The sequence below is a fragment of the Pristis pectinata genome, chromosome 1 (genome assembly GCF_009764475.1).
Source record: "Pristis pectinata isolate sPriPec2 chromosome 1, sPriPec2.1.pri, whole genome shotgun sequence".
Classification (NCBI taxonomy): domain Eukaryota; kingdom Metazoa; phylum Chordata; class Chondrichthyes; order Rhinopristiformes; family Pristidae; genus Pristis; species Pristis pectinata.
In genome coordinates, this window is record NC_067405.1 from 126373784 (window position 1) to 126395531 (window position 21748).

Below are 21748 nucleotides of genomic sequence, written 5' to 3' on the forward strand. Positions count from 1 at the left end.
ATGACACATGGTGAATTGTCACGTGGATGATAGTCCAGTTCTGGAGGGAACGGTGGGTGGAGGGGAAAGGTTGCAAATGAAATAATAATTCAGATTTTTTTTCGCAGCTGTAATGATGCAATAAAATGTTGCCTTCCAGTCCAAGAAACAATCTTTCCAACTAGATGTACAGGAATAGCCAAAACAGAAATATTTCCTGGCTCCCTCATACTTTCTGGAAATGTGGCTGTTTTCTATGTCAGCTGTAACTTTTGACGTGTTCTGAAATGTGACTAAAACTTGAGGTATCTGACAAAGGTTTTATGCAGAACATCAATTTGCCCCATGAGAACAATGATTTTTTTTTCAAATGCACTTTGTGGTGAAATTTTTAATCACCCAAATGGTCATCATCTCATTTGCTGAGTTTGGACTTTTGAGCTAGCAGTCTCTATTCATGTGTTCAAAGGGAGGAAGATCTTAAAACTACAAACTTTTTACTGTCGTGAGAATTAGTTCATTAGTTTGTGTAACAGCTTTATCAAGTGAATGCTTTCTGTCACAGGCTCCCTGACTGAAGTTATGTACTGTTAAAAGCTAATAAAACTTTTAGTCTTTATTGTTTCTGGCTTTCTGAATGCTTCAAACAGAGCACATACTTTGGAATAATTCCAATCTCCATGCAGAAAATACTGTTTCCTCTCGGAGGGATTTCCAGATGCAGTGTACAAAAATGGTGAAGACAGTAAATTGTTTCCCTGCTGTGATTTATTCCACTTGTAAAGTTCTGTGGCAGTCAGGTTAGGAATTTTCCTTTGATTCTATATCTCGTGCCTTTCTTACTCCTTAAACAAGATACCAATGTAACTGAGTGAAATATAGCCAAGTGCTCTCGCTTTACTTTTACTCTTATTTGACAGAGAAATAATTTATATCATAAAAACAAAATATGCTGGAAATACTCAGGAATAAATCCCCAGCAACTGATGACTTGCATCCTAGGAGTTTAAAGGAGTTGCCTATGGCAACAGTGGATGCACTGGTTGTCATCTTCCAGAATTTCATAGATACTAGAATAGTTCTCCCAAATTAGAAAGTGGCCAATATATAATCCCGCTGTTTGTGGATGCAAATACAATAGAGGTGTTTAAGAGGCTCTTAGGTGGGCACATGAATGTGCAGAGAATGGAGGGATATAGACACTGTGTAGGCAGAAGGGATTAGTTGGTTAGGTGTTTAATTACAAGTTTAATTAGTTCGGCAAAACATCATGGGTCGAAGGTCCTGTTCCTGTGCTTGTACTATTCTATGTTCCATGAAAGCAGGGAGAGATAAATATGGAACTATAGGCCAGTTAATTAGACATCAGGAGTGAGGAAAATGTTAAAGTTAATATCAAGGAAGTGACAACAGGGTGCTTGGAAAATAATAATAAGATTGGGCAGAATCAGCAAGGATTTATGAAATGGAAATCAGGTGTGACATGTCTGTTAGAGTTCTCTGAGGTTGTAACTAATAGAATAGATAAGGTCAAGCCAGTTTATGAGGTGTATTTGGATCTTCAAAAGGCCTTTAACAATGTGCCACACAAGATCATTAATCAACATTTTGAGAAAATATAATGCCATGAATTGAGAGTAAGTTAACTGATAGAAAAACAAATGGGTAACTTTTGGGTTTGGAGACTGTGCTTTTTGGGTGCCAAAGGGATTGATGTTCGGGCCCCAGCTGTTCAGATTGGATAGGGGTATCAAGTATAATATATCCAAATTTGCAGATGGTTGTGAGGAGAATGCTAAGAGGCTTTGGGGAATTTAGGCAAGTTACGTGAATGGTTAAGCAGATGGCAAATGGAATCTAATGTGGAAAATGTGAGGTAATCTACTCTGGTACAAAAAAAAATAGAAATGTAAAGTACTTCTTAGATGTTGACAGACTGAATGATGTTGGTGCACGAAGGGGAGTAGGTGCCTTTGTACACAGATCACTGAAAGTTAACATGCGAGCATAAGAAGTGATTAGGGAAGCTGTTGTATGTTGTCCTTTATTGCAAGATGACCTGACTAAAAAAAAATAAACATGTCTTGCCCCAGGAAGATTGCATCTCGAATATTGTGTACAGGTCTGGTCTCCCTAACGAAGGATAGATGTATTTGAAACAGAAAGAGTTGAAGCAAGTGTTCACCAGATTGTTTTGTAGGATGGTGAGTTTGTCACAGGAGGAGAGATTAAGCAGATTGGGCCTGTAATTTTCAGAATTTAGAAGATGAGAGCTAACTCCATTGAAACATGACATATTCTTACAAGGCTTAAACAGGGTAGATGCGGAGCTGATGTTTCTCCTGGTTGGGGTGTCTGGAACCAAGGGTCACAATCTCAGAATAAGGGATTAACTATTCAGGACTGAGATGAGAAAAAAATTCTTCACTCAAAAGTAGCTTTAGAACTCTCTACCTAAGAGGGATCTGGTGGCTTAGACACTGAGTATATTCTAGACAAATAGATTTTTAGATGTTAAGTGAATCAAGGGATGAGGGTCAGTGCAGGAAAGGAGCAGAATAGTTACTCCCCATGTTTCTCATATCCTTATGTTCTCATTTAGTCAGCAATTCTCCTTTTCTCTTTAGTTAGTGATTCACTCTGTTGTCTAGCTCACCGATTCTGACAAAGCCCTATGAGACTTTCCCAGCTCCTGCCCACATCCCTGAACTTCCTGATGCAGGGGTGCAAAGGAGAAACTATCAGATTTTCCTCCTATCGTGTTAAGATTCACCTGAGATCAATTTTATGGCACAATACAATACTGGATGAATTCACCCCAGGTGTACCCATGCATTCAAAGCACTAGCTGAGGTTTAACTGCATGCTATGACAAGGGTATAATGATTGGGATGGTATAGATTATCCCTCTTATTTTCCACTGCTTTTCTTCAGATTATAAAATATCTCTGACCCTGGAAGTGAAATGGCAAACCTTCCCCCCAAATCCTCTTGGCGTAAAGGCCAATACACTGTTCCCCACTCCCACCACCCACCCTCCACCTTTATTCTTCACCTCTGGCTCATCCCTTTATCACAGCACCACACAAACTATTTTGTTTAATCGAACATTTGATGAGCCACTGATGCCAGTTAATCCCTGCCTAGACTACATGACAAAGTGCCACACCATAGAGTTATGCAGCACACAAGGATACCATTTGCCAAACATGCCTGTACCGTCCCTTTGAAAGAATTACCAATTAGTCTCCCTTGCCTGGTCATCCCTATGGCCCTGCACGTGTTTCCTTTTCAAACTATGATTGAAGTTTTAGGACAGAGCATTCCAGATTGTAACAGCTTGCTTATCAAAAAAAAAATCCTCATTTCCCTTTGGCTTTTTTAGACAGTTATTTTTAATCTGTGACATGAGAACAAGAGTAAGCTCATTAACAATTGAAACTTTTTCACCATTCAGTGAGATCAAGGATCTTCTGTGACCTTCCTGCCAGTGGAAATAGTTTTTCCAATCTCTATCAAGTTCCTCACACATTTACTCACAAGGTCAACATTAGGATCATTTCCACTCTTATCACTTGCTTACTCCAGACTAGTCCTGATTATGAATACTCAAATGAGTGTTTTTAAGTAACAGCTCTTGAGTGTGGGATAATTATGCATATAACCTACTGAATTAATGCTGTTGCTTCCCATTCCTGCAATTGGTGCCAACTTTAAACATGCTTTCCTTGAACTATGCACAAAGATACTGCTGAGAAAGAATTGCTCTGGGTTTAAGTGTTTTATTTTGTCAAGGAGTGGATGGCACTTTTCTCCTTTTAGCTTTGTTCATTCTCATACAGGACTTCTTTATCATCACAAGTTTTTCAAGCTACTGTTTAAGCATTCCTACAAACTATTTTACAAGATTCTTTATGTCTCTCTTCCTATTAAATTGACAAGTCAGTATTTTCCATTATATTCACCTACCTCTGATTGTCCACTTCATTTGAATGCGGGCTGGGAGGAAGGTTGGAGGGGTAGGTTAGTTAGAAATTACGGACTCCCAAATGCACAGTGGAAATCTTTTGCCCCTAACCATATCTATCTGTGTATCCTGAGGGGTGTTAACCAGCTGGTTCTGGAAAAGATGTTTCTTGCAGAAGAGTCTAGAAGTGGAGATTACTGTTCATAAATAAAGTGTCGCCCATTTAAGACAAAGATGGGATAAGGTTTTCTTCCCCTCAGAGAGTTGCACATCCTTGAAACTCTTTTCCTCAAAGGCTGGTGGAAGCAGAGTTTTTGAACAATTTTAAGGCAGTGATAATAGAATCTTGATAAGCAGATGAACGATTACCAGAGTTAGCAGGAATGTGAATTGAGGCTACGGTCGGGTCAGCTATGATCTTATTAAATGGAAGAGCAGCGATAGAGGCCTTCCGCTCTTCGGTCATATGTTTGCATGTTTCATCATAAGTTTGCATGTTTCATCATAAGTTTCCATTACTGACTCATCCCTTTCTCTTTGTTTTCTTTTTCCTTCACCTTTTGGTGATATGTGTTAGCTCGCTCAGTTTGATACCTGGAATGCATAGAATATTGGAAAGGTCAATCCTATTTTTGTCCCTGTTTGTTGATGGTGAATTAGGATGTAGAATGGAATTTGGTCAATCTTGTCACAATCTAAATTAGATTATATTCCTTGAAGCATTTGGTCAGGACCTGTCTGGTTATTGGTTCAAATCCAATTTTACATAATAGGTTGCTGTTCTGTTGCCAAACTCTTGATAGTCTTGGGAATCATTTTACTAATTTGTTCAGATGTTGCCTTTTATGTCAATGGTAGCAGCTTTGACTGCTGTGTGTAGCAAAGACATGGGCTGTATTAATGCGCATGATGTGACAGCTATCAGAGGACTTGGCCCTCTTACAAGAGTGGTAGGGCAGCAGTTCGCGCTGCTTCTGCACAGCTCCAATGATTAGACTCAATGCTGACACAAGAGACTGCAAATGCTGGAATCTGGAGCAAAAAATAAACTGTTGGAGCAACTCAGTGGGTCAGGCGGCATCTGTGGAGGCATCGGGATTGTCGATGTTTTGGGTCGAGACCCTGAACCAGGACTGAGAGTGTAGAGGGAGATAGCCAGTTGAAAGAGGTGAGAGGGAGGGGTGGGCAGGAGCTGACAGGTGATAGGTGGAACCAGGTGAGGAGGAGGGATAATGAGCAGATGGAGTCAGGTAGGGGGAGGGGAAGGTGGAGGTGGAGACAGAGGCTGGGAGATGATAATTGGAGACAATAAAGGGCTGTAGGTTCTGGAAGCTGATAAGTAAGGAAGGTACTAAGTAGCAAAGAGCAGGAGAGCATTAGAAAGCACAGGGGGGGAGAGAGAGACTCGCAGAACTCCCACCGAAGAAAGGAGGAAAATGGGCATACCTTGAAGAGACTTCACAGTGGAGCAGTAAAATGGAGATACAAGAGACTGCAAATGCTGACTCTGGATGCTATCTGTATGGAGTTTGCATGTTCTCCCTGTGGTCTCGTGGGTTTTCCCAGGTGTCCCTGTTTGCTCCCACATCCCAAAGGTGTGCTGGTCCGTAGCTTAAATTACCCTGAGTGTCAGTGGGTGACAGTGGAGTCGATGTCCATATGAAAATATGATACCGGGAAATAAATGTGAGAATGCAATTGATGGGAATGTTCTGAGAGCCAGCATAGATTCAATGGGCTGAATGGCCCCCTTCTGTGTTGTAAGAAAATATAAGATAATAAATCCCATTTATATTGCTTTCTTTGGAATAGCTGATTATATCTTATTAAAATAAATGAAATGTGCATCTCCAATTTAGTATTTTTATTTTTTTATACACATGTGTGTGTATGTATATATATATATATATATATATATATATATATATATATATATATATATATAAATTCTAAGGTCACAAGCTTAAGTTTACCCTTGGTGAAGTTGGACAGCTCTTGTATAGCAGTAATCTTCTTTGCAGTGTAAAGGTTAAAATTGTAATAATGTGATTTGTAAGTTACAGAATGCACATTTAAGCCCGTTTGATCCGAGCCTGAGCAGGCTAGAGTACCAAGAGCAGCTTGGTGAATCTGGATGACAAACCGGAGGGGGAATTAGGTCACTCTATCATGTGTCAGGCCTTGCAGCTATCATCAAAAACAAATGCTCTGATGTGACAGTTAAGGGTGAAGATCATTAAATCACCAACAAAGGACAGTCAGTGGCCTTAATTGATAAAGCTACACACATCACAGTGAAAAGAGGGACTCAACTGAAGGAGTAAAATGATAGGCTCCCTTTTAAAATGAATATAGGACATAATATTGAGAATTACTGACTGCTCCTAATGAAGGAAATAACATGTTTCCCTTTAATCTGAATGTTGGGCCAGTCAATACCAGCTATAAAGATAAATGAAATGAAATAATAATGAAATACAATGCTGTATATAATAATCAAGTACTTTTGATTAGTGACTGCACGTTTTGGATGGGATATAAAGCCAAGCCCAGTCTCATGGACTCAAACAAAGCCATTGTACCATGGGGTCCTGGCCAACAATTATCACCCAATAAACATCGTTAAAACTGTGACCTTGCTAAAGGCACGTTGGCAGCTGTGCTTCCCTTCAAAAACAGAATGACAGTTCTGAACCAGTTCAATGCCTTTGGATATGGTGTGGTTAGGAATTCGCATAAGTTCTTTACTATTTCCTACACACCTTCATCATCTATATCCATCCCATCCAATATCTCCCTCACATCGCAAGGTTGTGTCTCCCTGAATTCCTCACAATGAGGCCATAATGGAAGCCTAGATTGAGGAAAGGTCCACCAAGGTTACAGGCATGCTGGTTTTACCCCATTCATTTAGTCTGCTGAGAAAAAGGTTATCCAAAATGTCTCTTATCCCCAAAGGTTAGTAGTGCATTAGCCCTGAATCTAGGTTGTCTCAGCCTAATCATGGTATTCATTCTACCACAAGCATGAATGTCCAAAGTAATGCTGGAACCATCATATTCCACACAATATTTGGCTGCCTCATCCATGGTTGGCATTCAGTTCTATTCAAAGTTATCGCAAAGATTTCAGTGAAGCGTTAAAGTTGAATTTTTTATAAGGACTTTTCAAACTTTGCACAATTTATTGTTCTTGATCATCCAAACATGGCATTTTGTGGAGTGAGCATTTTCAACCATGGCAATGATGATGGGAGTGGAGCCCCAGGATAACAGCTTACTAAGTAATAATCTCAAACTAAAGCACATGGAATGTTTTGAAAGGTTGACGACCTAGAAATTCAATCACATAAGGCATGTTTTTTTAAAACATTATATAAATTGATTTTGAGTACAATATTGACTTTGAAGTGATCCATACCTTATGGCACTCAAAGCACATAATGTGATCATCGATCAGCTGCTTCCATGCACATGGCATACCTCTTCACTCAGAATGTACATGAGTAGGTCAGTCACCTACTATGTCTACATGGCACACATACCCAAAAAAGAGTGTACAAATTGTGTCAATCCAGATGCAATGTCCAATTGGTAGCCCCTATAAAGCTAAATCGCAGATATGTAGTTAATATGCATTCTAAGAAAGCAGGTCCAAGCAGCCGAGCCATCCACTACATCTGTACTTTAAAGGGGCCATCAAGTTTTTCCAGGCTTCAGAGCAATGGTCATTTAACTTCCGGGGGAAGAAGTCTGCTGCTGGAAGTCATGTGTCAGATCTGGTGATTCAAGTCCTGCTTTCCACTGAGCCTCCACTCAAAGGAATGGTGCTTTCTGCAATGCAATATCATCTCCTATCACAAGTAGAGTCATAGAACTATACAGCACGGAAACAGGCCCTTTGGCCCAACTCGTCCATGCCAACCAGAACGCGCCATCTATGCTAGTCCCATTTGTTAGCGTTTGGCCCATAACCTTCTAAACTTTTCCTATTCATGTACCTGTCCAACTGTCTTTTACAAGTTGTTATTATACCTGCCTCAACCACTTCTCCTGGCAGCACATTCCACATACGTACCACCCTTTGTGTAAAAAAAAAGTTGCCCCTCAAGTTTCTATTAAATCATTCCCTTCTCACCTTAAAGCTATACCCTCTAGTTCTTGATTCCACAACCCTGGGAAGAAGACTGAATGCATTCACCCTATCTATGCCTCTCATGATTTTATACACCTCTATAAGATCAAGAGGAACTTGACAGAAGAACTTCAAGGAAGAGGTGAGGAAGAGTTCTGGCTATTTCCCAAGTGTTCTAGAAGCCAACTTGCTACCTCCAATTGTCTGAGGTGTAATGCACCCAGACACCCCTCTGCAGCCTGCATTCTGCCCTTGCACCTATGCCTGCACTGTGATGAAAGTCACTATACCACTGAAACTATTAGCTGAATTATTCCAAGCAGCAGCTGATGTATACAACATGTTGCAGTTGGCAGCCTACTGCTGCATATATGGGACTTCAAAGATTACTCAAGGTGAGGTGAGTTCATGAGCTTGAGGAGGCGCCATCTCTACCCAATTCAGCACAAAGTATCCCACTGCCCTGGCAAACCCATGAGGCACACCATGTCTTCACTGTGGTCCAACATTGACACAACGCCTGCAGCATGAGCCATTTCACAACTGGATAGCATCAACTTATGAAAGCTTCCGACCTGTTACAAGGAGATACATTGACCACTGCCACCTAGAAAGGCAGTGGACTGTCGCCTGCAGACTTTGACACATGCAGGTTGGCAGGCAGGCCATACAACCATCACTTGGAAAACACCAGCCCTTCCTGTGTGTTCTCTCTTGCACTGTGTTGAAGCTGTCCATGTGATAGCAGTGACTTCGTCCGCCACAAGTAATGCAGGCATGGGGGGCAGCTCCTCAAATCTCCGAACGAGAGTTTCAGCATCTGCAGTTTTTTTAAATGTTCATTTTCTGTTAGATGTTCAAGTGTCTAAGTTGAGGTGAGGGTGAGTGCTGTAGCAGGTATATTATTGAATAGGATCTGTTGCTCTTTCCACTGACCTTGACAGCACATTGAGGTTATTAAACATCTTTCAGCACTGGAACTGGGGTTTCGGTGTGGGAATTTATCTCTGCAGTCAATTTCTCCCACTGGCAATTTATTTCTCTCCTTGGGGATTTCCTTGGCCCCTGGCCTTCAGAACCTCTCTGTAGATATCCCCCCCTTGCACCAGGGTTTGTGTGGGTGAATCAGAGTGTTCTAAGCACTCCCCAAACTGCACAATGACTTCAGGTTGTAGTAGAATTCAACAGTAACCTCCCCTTCTAGAGGGGTCAGGCAGTGCTGGTCAGTTCAGCAGTCAGGCAAGTCTCCCAAACTTACTGTGCTTAATGCTGGTTAATGGGAATTGGTGCCACCAGAACACAAAGGCACCTGCGTTAGAAGCAGATAGGAAAATCACTGGATGCAATAGGACAAACTGGCATGGCTCTCCTGTACATTGTCATATTGGTGCATATTTTGAATGTGTTTATAAATTTCTAACTCTTCATTTCAGCTATATGAAACAATAATTCAGAAAGTTAGTTTAAGATTCAGTCTGAGCTTCCATCTGCATTTAGTAAATGAATTCAGTTGAGGGAAATTGTGTCTGTATTCATTCTTAGAGTGAGCTCTCCTGACATACTGCTGGAGAAATAATTCACTGTCCAAGCAGCTATACAACAATGCTTTAGCAACAGAAATTGTTTTTTAAAAAAATGCACTCACTCTCCCTCCAGAAGGCAGAAGTTTGTCTTTTCCTGCTACTGGACTTTGACAGATAAATGAGAAAATGGAAATAGTTTATTAACTTGCAAAATACTAGGTTTTAAATAATTCTGTCCTGAATGCTGCATTTAGCATTCTACTGTGTTGAAGATTAGATAAATTAATAAAGAGAATTAGCTGAATCCCAAGTTGCTAATTCTTTACAGAAACCAATGTTCTCTATACATTGAGTAAGGTTTAACTCTGTCAAAATATTGTTTCAAGTAGAACCCAGATGTGCTTGTTTAAGCTTGCTTACAATATGGAGTACACCTGCAATTTAGAATTCCATTGAGATAGCAACAAGTTGGGAACCTTGCCAGGAATCACAAACCTTTTAACTATCTGATCCAAGCCACTCCTGTAACACTTTGATAGGAAATTTAGCACTGCAGATTGGCAGAACACCACCAGGTCAGGAGTGGCATGATTCCTCCTCACTGTACCCATCCTCCCCAGTCACAACACATTTACAGCAGAATCCTCTATTAGGGTGAACCTGCCATTTTAAAACCACAATATCTAGGTTTGCTTCAGATGCTTGAAAGTTGAACTTTAATACCCCTGGAAGGCACCTTGAAGGAGCTTAAGTAAAATAATGACTGCTGATTTGTTTATCACAAGGGTAAATGAGCAACAATTGAATTTCAATACTTTTGAGCAAATTTGGCCATAATCTTCCTCATCTCTGAAATGTCTCTATCAGGAATCTCCTTCCTTGCTATTATTTATCATTCTTTTTAATGGCACAGCACAGAGGGAGGCCATTTGGTTCATCAGATATTTTAAGAGCATTCTGTTGATCCCAGTCCCTTGCTCCTTTCCCATAACCTTCTTATGGGAAATTGTTATTTTTCTTAAAGCATTTATCAAATTTCCTTTCAAAGGCTACTGTTGAATGTGCCCACCCTTCTGTTAGGCAGTGCATTCCAAATCCTGAAGCCTTAATGAATGCGAACAGTTTTCCTCATATTGCTCAGCTTCTTTTACTGATCTCCTGAAGTCTGTTCACGCTGGTTATTGACCCTTCAGCTATGGAAACAGTTTCCCTTTGTGGATTGAGATAAGGGGGTGCTTGGGACTGGGGGCCCCCAAGGGGGAGCTGCTGCGATAGGCAAGTATTTTACTCAAAGGAGAACTAGCTGAAGCTAGTTCCCAGTGCCAGACTGCACAGCTAGCCTCTTAAGTATTGTGAAGAGCTGCTCACATTAGAAGAGTCCGCTGCTCAAGGGACACATGCACATCATATGAAGAGGAACTGGAAGGAAAATCAGAGACTTCTTGAATTAAGTTCTTGAAAGCACTGAAATTATGTCGTGTAGTGCACATAAATTTTTTCGCCATAATTTCTAGGCCTATAATCTTTCAGTTAATTTGTTGTCTGGAAACTGTCACATTTATCTACATCACAATAATAACTATATCTGTTGGCTGTAGCATGTTTTTGGACATCTTGAAGATGAGAAAATCACAATATAAACACATCTTGTTTTCTTTCAAAAATAAATACTACCTGGTGCATGAATGGCCCTTTAAATGGATCCACTCAGAAATAAAGTCAGACTTGTAGTCCTTACTGGAAAGCTGCTGTCATTTCAATCTTTGTTTTACTTCCAGCCAAGACAGGCAGAAACACTGGCTTGTTGGTTTCCATGAGCTAGCAGTCATGAATTTTGACTGTAAATGTGTGTTCTGCAGCCAAATTTCCAACATACTGGTAATGCAAAGAAAGTATTCATAAAAATTCCAAGTCCGAGTGCTGTAGGGGAAAGCCAAGGAATACAGCAGCCATGTGTAGCGTGAAGCTAATCACGGCAAACATGTGCAGTGCCTGCTACTAAATTTTAACTCCTAAGTATCCCCTCTCACATAGACACAGATATTCCTCCAACAGGAGTAAATTCTATTCTCAACAGATCTCACTCAAACCTGCATAATAACTGTTGGGAGACTATTGGGCTTTTCACTTTGATACGCTCTTTGATGGAGGCTGATAATGCACAAGACTAGAATAATTGGTATTGGTATTGGTTTATTATTGTCACTTGTACCGAGGTACAGTGAAAAACTTGTCTTGCATACCAATCGTACAGGTCAATTCCTTACACAGTGCAGTTACATTGGGTTAGTACAGAGTGCATTGATGTAGTACAGGTACAAACAATAACAGTACAGAGTAAAGTGTCACAGCTACAGCGAAAGTGCAGTGCAATAAGGTGCAAGGTCACAATAAGGTAGATCGTGAGGTCATAGTCCATCTCATTGTATAAAGGAACCGTTCAATAGTCTTATCACAGTGGGGTAGAAGCTGTCCTTAAGTCTAGTGGTACGTGCCCTCAGGCTCCTGTATTTTCTACCCAATTGAAGAGGAGAGAAGAGAGAATGTCTGGGGTGGGTGGGGTCTTTGATTATGCTGGCTGCTTCACCAAGACAACAAGAGGTAAAGACAGAGTCCAGGAAGAGGAGGCTGGTGTCCGTGATGCGCTGGGCTGTGTCCACAACTGTCTGCAGTTTCTTGCTGTCCTGGGCAGAGCAGTTGCCGTACCGAGCCGTGATACATCCAGATAGGATGCTGTCTATGGTGCATCGGTAAAAGTTGGTGAGAGTCAAAGGGGATAAACCAAATTTCTTTAGCTTTCTGAGGAAGTAGAGGCACTGGTGAGCTTTTTTGGCCGTGGCATCTATGTGATTTGACCAGGACAGGCTGTTGGTGATGTTCACTCCCAGGATCTTGAAGCTCTCAACCCTCTTGACCTCAGCACCATTGATGTAGATGGATGCATGTACACTGCCCCCTTTCCTAAAGTCAATGACCAGCTCTTTTGTTTTGTTGACATTGAGGGAAAGGTTGTTGTCATGACACCATTCCACGAAGCTCTCTATCTCCTTCCTGTACTTCGACTCATTGCTGTTTGAGATACGGCCTACAACGGTCATATCATCTGCAAACTTGTAGTCAGCTGAAGATGCCAGCACTGTGGTAGGCAGTCCTTCATGACTGAGGGTGACTTGCTTCCTCTCTGGTGTTGTGGGTAGTATTGAGGAAAATGTGGCACCTGCAAACCCAACCACAGATAGGACAGGAGGTGCCCAATGGGATAGGCAGGTGTGTACTCACACCAGCCTTCTGTATGTTCCCAACACATGGGCTTCGTGGTTCTCAGTGCCATGTGAATGTTCCTTCTCCACTTTGAATGGTGGGTACGGATCCCAAGAGTCAGTGGGAATATTGCATCTTTTCAAGGGGGTTTCGAAAACATCCTTGAATCTTTTCTCCTGCCCACCTGGTAACCTCTTGCTGTGGCAGAGTTTGGAGAAGACTGTTTCAGGAGTCTGGTGCTAGGCAAACGAAGAATGTGACCAGTGGAGCCACAGCAAGTGATTCAAATGAATTCACCCACTTGGTTATCTGTGTTACACTCACTAGTCAGGAGATGAAAACCTGACTCATCACCCCTTTATTTCACTATTTGAAGTTGTGAATACTGAAATTACCATATGTTACGAACCAGCAACAAAAGAAACACACCGAGTCATGTATAAGTGTTTAAAACTACTTTATTAGTAACTACTTATGATAATAAGAAAAATAAAATTAAAAATGTTAGAATGTTAGAAGTAAAAATGTTAAATCTTAAGCATTAACCCCAAAAACTAAACTCGAAGTGTGTGTGTGGCAAACTCCCAAACTCCAAGTCCAGGAACAGTTCTCAAAGTTCAGTTCAGCAAGCCATAAGGTGAAACGTGAGCAGAGGCTTCTTCAACAACCCCTGTTGACTGAAGAGGAAATGTAGAGAGAGAAGATAGAGAGTAATTACGAAATCCAAATGTTCCACGGTGGAACTCATACGACACCTTTATCACTGATGCTCCATTCCTTTGTTGTGAAGTATCTGCCACCCTGAAAGGCACTCAAATCGTGGCTGTCCACACAAATACCTGTTTCCTTCTACAGGTTAACGACAAAGTGGACTCCACTGGATTACTCCAAAAATCCATACGTGGATTGTAGTGACAGACACAGTTATTGTTTCTCATCCATTGGTAGAGAAACTAGCAGGCTGGTGTCTCTCTCTCTCCTTCTCCCTCTCTCCCCCCTCCCTCTCTCCCACCCTCTCTCTCTCCCTCTCCCTCTGTTCTCCCCCTTCTCTCCCTCTCCCTCTCCCTCTCTCTCTCCCCTCCCTCTTTCTCTCTCTCCCCCCTCTCTCCCTTCCCCTCTCCCCCTCCCCCTCCCTCTCCCCCTCTCTCTTTCTCTCTCCCCTCTCTCTCCCCGTCTCCCCCCTCCCCCTCTCTCTCCCCTCCCCCTCTCTCCCCCTCCCTCTCTCCCCCTCTCTCTCCCTCCCCTTCTCTGTCTCTCCCTCTCCCTCTCTCTCCCCCCTCACTGACTCTGACTGTCTGCTTCAAAAACGTCATTATGTCCTTTATCGTCTGTTATCGTAACCACGTCATACACACACACACACACACACACACCACTATGCTCTATCTGAAAGGGTCATTCACCAATAGTAACCTAGTCAGTAACACATAGAACTGATTACTGAGTCCTTTGGTGCTTTTCATTTGCACAATGGTTCGGCTTTATCTTTTTTTTACTTGCCATCCAGTGTGCAATGTAAGTGGTCATTCAGGGAATCAATTTAACTGTGATGATGGATTTAAAAATTACAAAACCAAAATGCTTAATATTTTTCTGTTCCAGAGATCTGAAACTAGATAACGTCCTGTTAGATTCTGAGGGGCACTGCAAGCTGGCTGATTTTGGAATGTGCAAAGAGGGCATCTACAGTAATTACACAACGGGGACCTTCTGCGGCACACCTGACTACATTGCTCCAGAGGTGGGTAAAAGGCAAACCAGAGTCTTTCCTAGTGGATAGCTTTGTTAGTGGGATAAGAATGAGCTCTCCACTGAGGCTGCATTCATCAACTCATGCGTCTTCATCACATTAAAGTGAATCCTTTGCACTGACTTTTGTTGCTCACTCTGAAGCTTTGTGCAAGATTCTATCTGCAGTTTTATGGTGATCCCAGCATTGTGACTTATTTTGGAAGAAGACATCATGCAGGATCCTTAGCATAGTTTAACTGAGAAGTAAATCAATGGCATGCATTTCCAATCATAATGGCCTCACAGGTCAGTTTTACCAACTCTACTACTGTCCTGGCTGAAGCCTGGCCTGTTTTGATCTGGACTGTTCAGCTACACACTGATTTCCAGAACCACTGACTAATGAGTTTCACATTTCAACTATGTCCTTGGTAACTATGGAAAGTGTGAAAACTAGTCAGTCAATCATGGCCCAGAAATAAATGGATCTTTAAAAGTATCTTTGATGGCTTGAACAATTTGTTCCAAGTGTGGCACATTTCCATGGTACACCATGATAATGGCTGAGATTCTGCAGAACTCTTGACATTTACTCACAGAATTGCCAGGAAGTTCAGATCTCCACCCAAAAGCAAAAGTCCCAATCTTGCTGGCTGAGATCCGCCAGTGATTTTCCAGCTGTACTCAGCCACTGGACTGTAGAGCTACAACAAAGAAAAGCATAAGCTATTACATTTTTTAAACTTGGTTGTGTTTGCTTTAATGTTCGAAATTATTTAAAACATGCTTATGTGTTTTAGGTGATTTCTTAAACAGAATACGTACTTTAAAGTTTTTACTTCATTTTGAATATTTTTCAGATGTTTCTAAATGTCAGGGACATTCAGAAGCATTGAAAAAAATGAGAGCTTTGATGAGAAGGCTTTGCCATTGTTCACAGGTTTCTCAGAAGTCTAGGGTAAGGTTTGATCTGATCTGCCCCCATCCCCTGATTTTATCACTTGCAGTCCTGCTTCCGCTAAGGGCCTTGATGCCCATCGCTAGGACGATATTGGCCAGTAAGATCAGCTGCACAGATACAGAGCATGGAATCTCTGGGGCAGTGGAATTGGGAGCAATATGAGCAGGTGGCTGACCCCTCTGTAGAAACTCCAAGCCAGTATTTCCAAACAACTTCAAGAAATAATTGTGCACTGTTAATGATATAGCTCTCTTGCAACATTGATCCTAAACTTATCTGCTCAAGCTGGTAAATATAGGACAGCTGATTCACTTATCTGATTAACTGTAAAGTGCAGATGCAGAAAGATTTTGTAAGCTCTACAAATTCATAGAGTAACACAAAAATGCTTCATATCAATTAAGGCATGATAAAAAAATTCCGTGTTCTGGTAATATTTGAAATTAGATGAGAATTATCAGTTTTGTGTAATGGAATACTTTATACACTTTCTTATTCAGTGTCATCATCAGATTATGATCAAGTCATGCATATTTATTTACTTTCCCCCCAAAAAATATACCTTTACCCCTGCACCAGAAGAGCTTTCCCCTTAGAACCAGCATTCAGCTTTCTATGTTCTATAAATAATCATTTTCTGGACATTTTCCTCTCAGGAACTATATTGAACTGACTCAAAACATGTTTTACAGATTGGATCTTATTAAGTTTTTGAGAAGAGAATTTCATTCCTGCATATTGGACTGAATATGTGTCCAGGTTCCCAAGATGAAGGGACATAATCTGTTGCCTGTTCCTGTGGCTCACTGCCACAGCATTTGGACCAGAACCATGACTAAACTTGGCTCCTCGAAACTTAAATTCCTCCAAAAACCCTCAGTGGCTCAGCTACACACTCCAGTCCATAGCCACTGATTCCATCCTTTTCCCTGACACCTGTCTGAAACTGAACCAGTACAATGGAAGTTAAAAAAAAATGCAGATCGGGCAATATCTGTGGAGAGAGAAACAGTTGATGTTTTATGTTTGGGACCCTTCCTGAACCTGAAGTATTGTTTCCCCTTCCACAGGTACTGCCTGACCTGCTGAGTGTTTCCAGTATTTTCAAGTTTTATTAAAAATTGAAGCACACTGTTCACAAACTGCTGTCACATTCAATCCCAGAAATGGGCTTCTCCTACCCACCTGCACCATCACTAAGGCAGCCCAGTTTCAGCTTTGCAACACTACATGACTCTCCTACTGTCTCTGCTTATCTCACCTGCTGTTGGAATGTTTAACCAAAGCTTTATTATCTCTAGACTTGACCAATCAGCAGACCCCCAACTGGAGTCCCACCCTCCATAAACAAACTGAAGCAGAGCTCTGCTGATGGTATCTCAGCTTGCATCATCCTGTGCACTGACATATTTGCTGACTGGCTGTTGTTGGCTCCACTTTGAGCAATGCCTCAGCTTCAGACTTTCCACCTTTGTTTTCGAATCCCACTGTAGATGCCTTCCACCCCATTCTCTATCTCCATAACATTTTAACATCCTCCATAATATCAGCACTGTGCCAATTCTGGACTTTGTGTGGATTTTCAAGTGTTAATCGCTCCATCACTTGTGGTAGTGACTTTAGGTGTGGAGGACCTAAACCCTGATTCCATCCCTAAACCTTTCTCCTTCTCTTTGCTTCTCATTCCACATTTAAGATGCTTCTTGAAACTGACTTCTTTGACCAATTCTTTGCTTATTTACCTAGGCAAATATCTTCTTGAGTAGCAAGGTATCAAATTTTCTTTTTAGTGCTCCTTTGGGACTCCTCTGGAATTACAAGTTGTTGTGTTATTGTTGCATTGACATATTGAGCCCCCATCTATCTTATCTTCCCTCACCATCTTTTCTCTGGGATCTGCTGTGCAGAGCAGTGAAGCTAAGAAGCTGACAAAACTAACAACCAAAGCAATTGGGTTGGTAAACTAGCTACCGTTTCAGACAATTGAGTAGACAATGAGGTTATTCAGCCCCTTGTCCTCATGTCAGATCTTTGAAAGGGATATCCAATAAGTCCCATTCCCAACTCTTTGCCCGTGGCCCTGCAGTTCTCCTCTTGTTTGTATTTATCCATCAGGATGGGCAAGTTCTGTTAATAAGAACAAACTTTCTACTTGAATGGTCTTTTGATTTATTTATTTGTAAAGGTCTTTTCCTTCAGTTTCTCCAATCAACTTGTTTACAGTGTCAATCTGTCTGGCACCTTCGGAACAGCTGAAATCAGGATCAGGTTTATTATCACTGACATATGTCATGAAATTTGCTGTTTTGCAGCACCAGTACAGTGCAGACATAAAGACATAAGAATTAATTCAAGTTACAAAAATAAATAAATTGTGCAGAAGAGGAATAACGAGTTCATGGATCATTCAGAAATCTGATGGCAGAGGGGAAGAAGCTGTTCCTGAAACACTGAGTGTAGATCTTCAGGCTCCTGTACCTCCTTCCCGATGGTAGCAGTGTAAAGAGGGCATGTCCTGGGTGGTGAGAGTCCTTGAGGTGCACCTGTGTTGATTGTCAGTGAGGAGAAGATGTTATTACTGATCTGCACCGACTGTGGTCTCCCAATAAGGAAGTCGAGGATCCAGTTGCAAAGGGAGGTACAGAGGCCCAGGTTTTGAAGCTTGTTGATAGTACTGAGTGGATGATGGTGTTGAATGCTGAGCTGTAGTCGATAAACCACAGCCTGACATATGTTTTGCAGTTGTTTAGGTGCTCCAAGGCCAAGTGGACAGCCAGTGAGATTGCACCTACTGTAGATCTGTTGTGGTGGTAGGCAAGTTGCGGCAGGTCCAGGTCCTTGCTGAGGCAGGAGTTAATTCTAGCCATGACCAACCTCTCAAAGCACATCATCTGGTTTCACACAATCATCTGGTTTAAAATAATATGTTCTGAAACTGCTCAGAGACACATTGGTAATTCCTCTTCAGCAGGCAAATAATTTACTACTGTGATTCCAGCACCAAGAATCCATTAAATCAAGGAGTAAAGTTGTTTTATGTTTCATTTGCCATTGAACCTACAACCTGTAACCCAGGAGATCAGACCATAGTTAGTGGTTTCAAATTGGTGTGTCCATTTTCCTCCGTGCAGCTGACCCAGAGGCAGGGTGAGCCACGTGGAATTGTGTAGAACACCTAACCAAAGTATTGGTTTTCAGAATCCTCATCAATAGTTTCTGTTTTGCAGACTTATAATTCCTTGTCAATTGACAGTAATGCTTCAACTATATTTAAGTTTCCGGTTACTTTGTGAGGTGGATTGACAGGAAATGTGTCTCTGTGCAGATTTTGCAGGAGTTGCAGTATGGTTCTTCGGTGGACTGGTGGGCACTCGGTGTCCTGCTGTACGAGATGTTGTGCGGACAGCCCCCATTTGAAGCTGAAAATGAAGACGATCTATTTGAATCTATCCTGAATGATGAGGTCCTTTACCCTGTCTGGCTGAGTGAGTGGGCAATGGCCATCCTGAAAGCAGTAAGTTGAAATCCATACCCAAACTCTTGGTGTTTACCTTTGGTTCTTTTGCAGTTCCAAGTCACTCTTTTGGGTTTGTTGGAGGAAAGTAGTCCCTACGGGGTAAAAAATAATATATGAGATCTTGAAATAGCCTCAGAATCTTAAATGAAACACTATTCTCTCTCTGGTGGCTCCATTAGTTAATGTCCATAATCTTTGGCATTGAACCTTGTTATGAGGAATGGATGTCTCCCAATGTGGCCTTCTTCTGCTGAAGCCATTAATTTTACCTCTATCTTAGATGATTGAGGGAGTATCTCAGATTATTAGGTGCTGTTAATCATTATTCCACCTCTCACCTGAGAGAGAAAGGGGGAGGCAGAGGAGGCAACAGAGTGAGATAAAGAGAGATGCACATCACAGCTTTGCTCCATTTTAGATCCAAACTTGTTAGGTTGTGATCAACTAATTAGCCAGAGGTCGGTTAATAATACTCTCACTGCAGAACCTTGTGAGTCCAAGCTCCAGTTCAGAGATTTATGCATAAAAATCTAAATCAAAAAACTGCTAATGCAGGAAAAGTGAAATAAAAAAGCATTAAATGCTGGAAACACTCAGCAGTTCAGGCAGCACTAGTGGAAAGAGAAACAGAGGTAACATTTCAGGTTGAAGACATAAAAACCTAGCCTGACATACCTGTGCAGTGTAGATGGAGTGCTGCACCGGCAGAGGTACAATTTCTGCCATCTGTGCAGAATTTGGATATTACATTTTCAACAGCACAATAGTGTTTACACCTCAAAAGTACTTCATATTTTATAATGTGTTTCGGAACATCCTGGGGTCATGATTGACACAATTGAAATGCTAGTCTTTTTTTTATTTTTCCATCCTGAAATGCATACCCATGCTTTTTAACTTATAGGCTTAATGCCACGATATCCATTGATAGATATTTTGGTAACAATTACACTGCAGCTTTTTTTTTATTATTCACACATAGGATGTGGGTGCAGCTAGCAAGGCTTTTGTTTAATGCCCATCCTTAATTGCCACTAAGCTGCTGAGTAGACCATTACAAATCATTAATATTGCTGGAATGGGGACATGCACTTGAATCTCCAAGGCATAGAAGGCTATGGACCAAAGGCAGGAAAATTCTATCAGTATTGATAAGTACGGTGGTTGGTGTGGGTGACTCTATGGGTGTCTGGAGTCACAGAGTAGGAATGGATGGTGTACTTCCCTCCCCTAAAGCAAACAAGTTCACTAGAAAGGTTGTTACAGCAATACATTTGTGTCAGTTTATTTCCACTTTATTTAATCAACTTTATTTAAATTCCCAAGCTGGATTCGAACTTGTCTCTTGGTCATTAGTCCAGTAGCTAAGTGACTTTATTATGTAAAGAACATGTCCAAGACTGATTTCTCTAAGGGTCTGTTTGTCATGCCTTGGAACGGGGGACTGTAATGTTCTACTAAATTGTACTGATTTAAGTGTTTCAGTAGGATGTCATACCGTGTGTCGTCTATATGATGAGATCCCAATAAGAAAAAAAGAATAAAGAAACCCTTGAGACAGTAGCTGGCATCCAATGAGGAGCAGTGTAAGACTCTGAATGGTTAGGAAAAGAATGATCAAGCCTTGAGACGATGAGAAGGATACAAGGAAATAGAAGTTATACAGCAGCTTTACAAAGCTCTGGAAAGACCACACTTATGCCATTCCCGTCAGCAACTGGGTAAAAATAAAACAAAGCTTAAGCCTTATTGACATCCAATGTGGAATGTTAGACTAAAACCAAAATGAATGACAGTCTGTTTTAACATCATATTATGAAGTGGTATGTCATCCCCTTTATTTATTTGTAAGATCAAAATGATAGGAATGAGGCAGTAAAACTCTTTTACCAGTCCTGCCATTCAATAGGATCTGCGATCTAATTCCATAAACTCATCACTTCACCATATTCCTTAATGACTAGTTAACAAAAAATCTCAATTGAAAAATAACCACTGGCCCAGCATCAATTGACATTATAGGTCTGCAGGTGGATCTGGGCACCATACCTCAGGAAGGATTTACCAGAACAAAACCTGGATTACACAAACTAGGTTTATTTTCCGCAGGTGTAGAAAGTTAGGGGCTGATCAGATTGAAGTTTTCATGATTTTAAGATCTGCTGATAGGGCAGAGAAAGAAGCCTCTTCCATTGAGTGGGGGGTCCAGTTAATCTAAAAATTTGAGGTAGCCCTTGCAAGAGTGAAGTTAGAAAAGACTTTCAAATGCATTGAGAGGTACAAGTGTGGATCTCACTTCAGCAGACGGTGAATTGTTAATTTTAAAATTGAGATTGATATTTTTTGTTAAGCAGTTCTTAAGGAATATGATGAGAGATGTATTTATGAAATGAGGTCACTGATCAGCTATAACGTTATGAATGACAGATCCGCCCAAAGGTTTACTCCTGTCCCTCTGTTTTTAATAAATGCATAAAAGCCCTCTGTGCCATGGAATAATAACATGGTGTTGCAACAAGTTGTCTTCAGTTCTTAAGTCACATTGTCCAGTGATGTCAATGAGATTTAAGTTATGTTTTATTTTTACCCAACTGCTAATGAAAATTCACTGAAATTCTAATGTCACCACGTCATAAGTGAAAAATAAATGGACAGGTAAACTCCATTATAAGTAC

At 41.1% G+C, this 21748-nt stretch overlaps 1 protein-coding gene across 3 annotated transcripts in view; it reads left to right on the plus strand.

Moving 5' to 3' along the window:
• Positions 1-21748, plus strand: part of prkcha (protein kinase C, eta, a) — a 183317-nt gene that overhangs the window by 148563 nt on the left and 13006 nt on the right. For all 3 annotated transcript variants that reach the window (XM_052015892.1, XM_052015900.1, XM_052015910.1), the window contains exons 11-12: positions 14467-14605; positions 18882-19070. In XM_052015892.1, coding sequence (XP_051871852.1) covers positions 14467-14605; positions 18882-19070 — 328 coding nt within the window. The remainder of the gene's footprint in view (positions 1-14466; positions 14606-18881; positions 19071-21748) is intronic.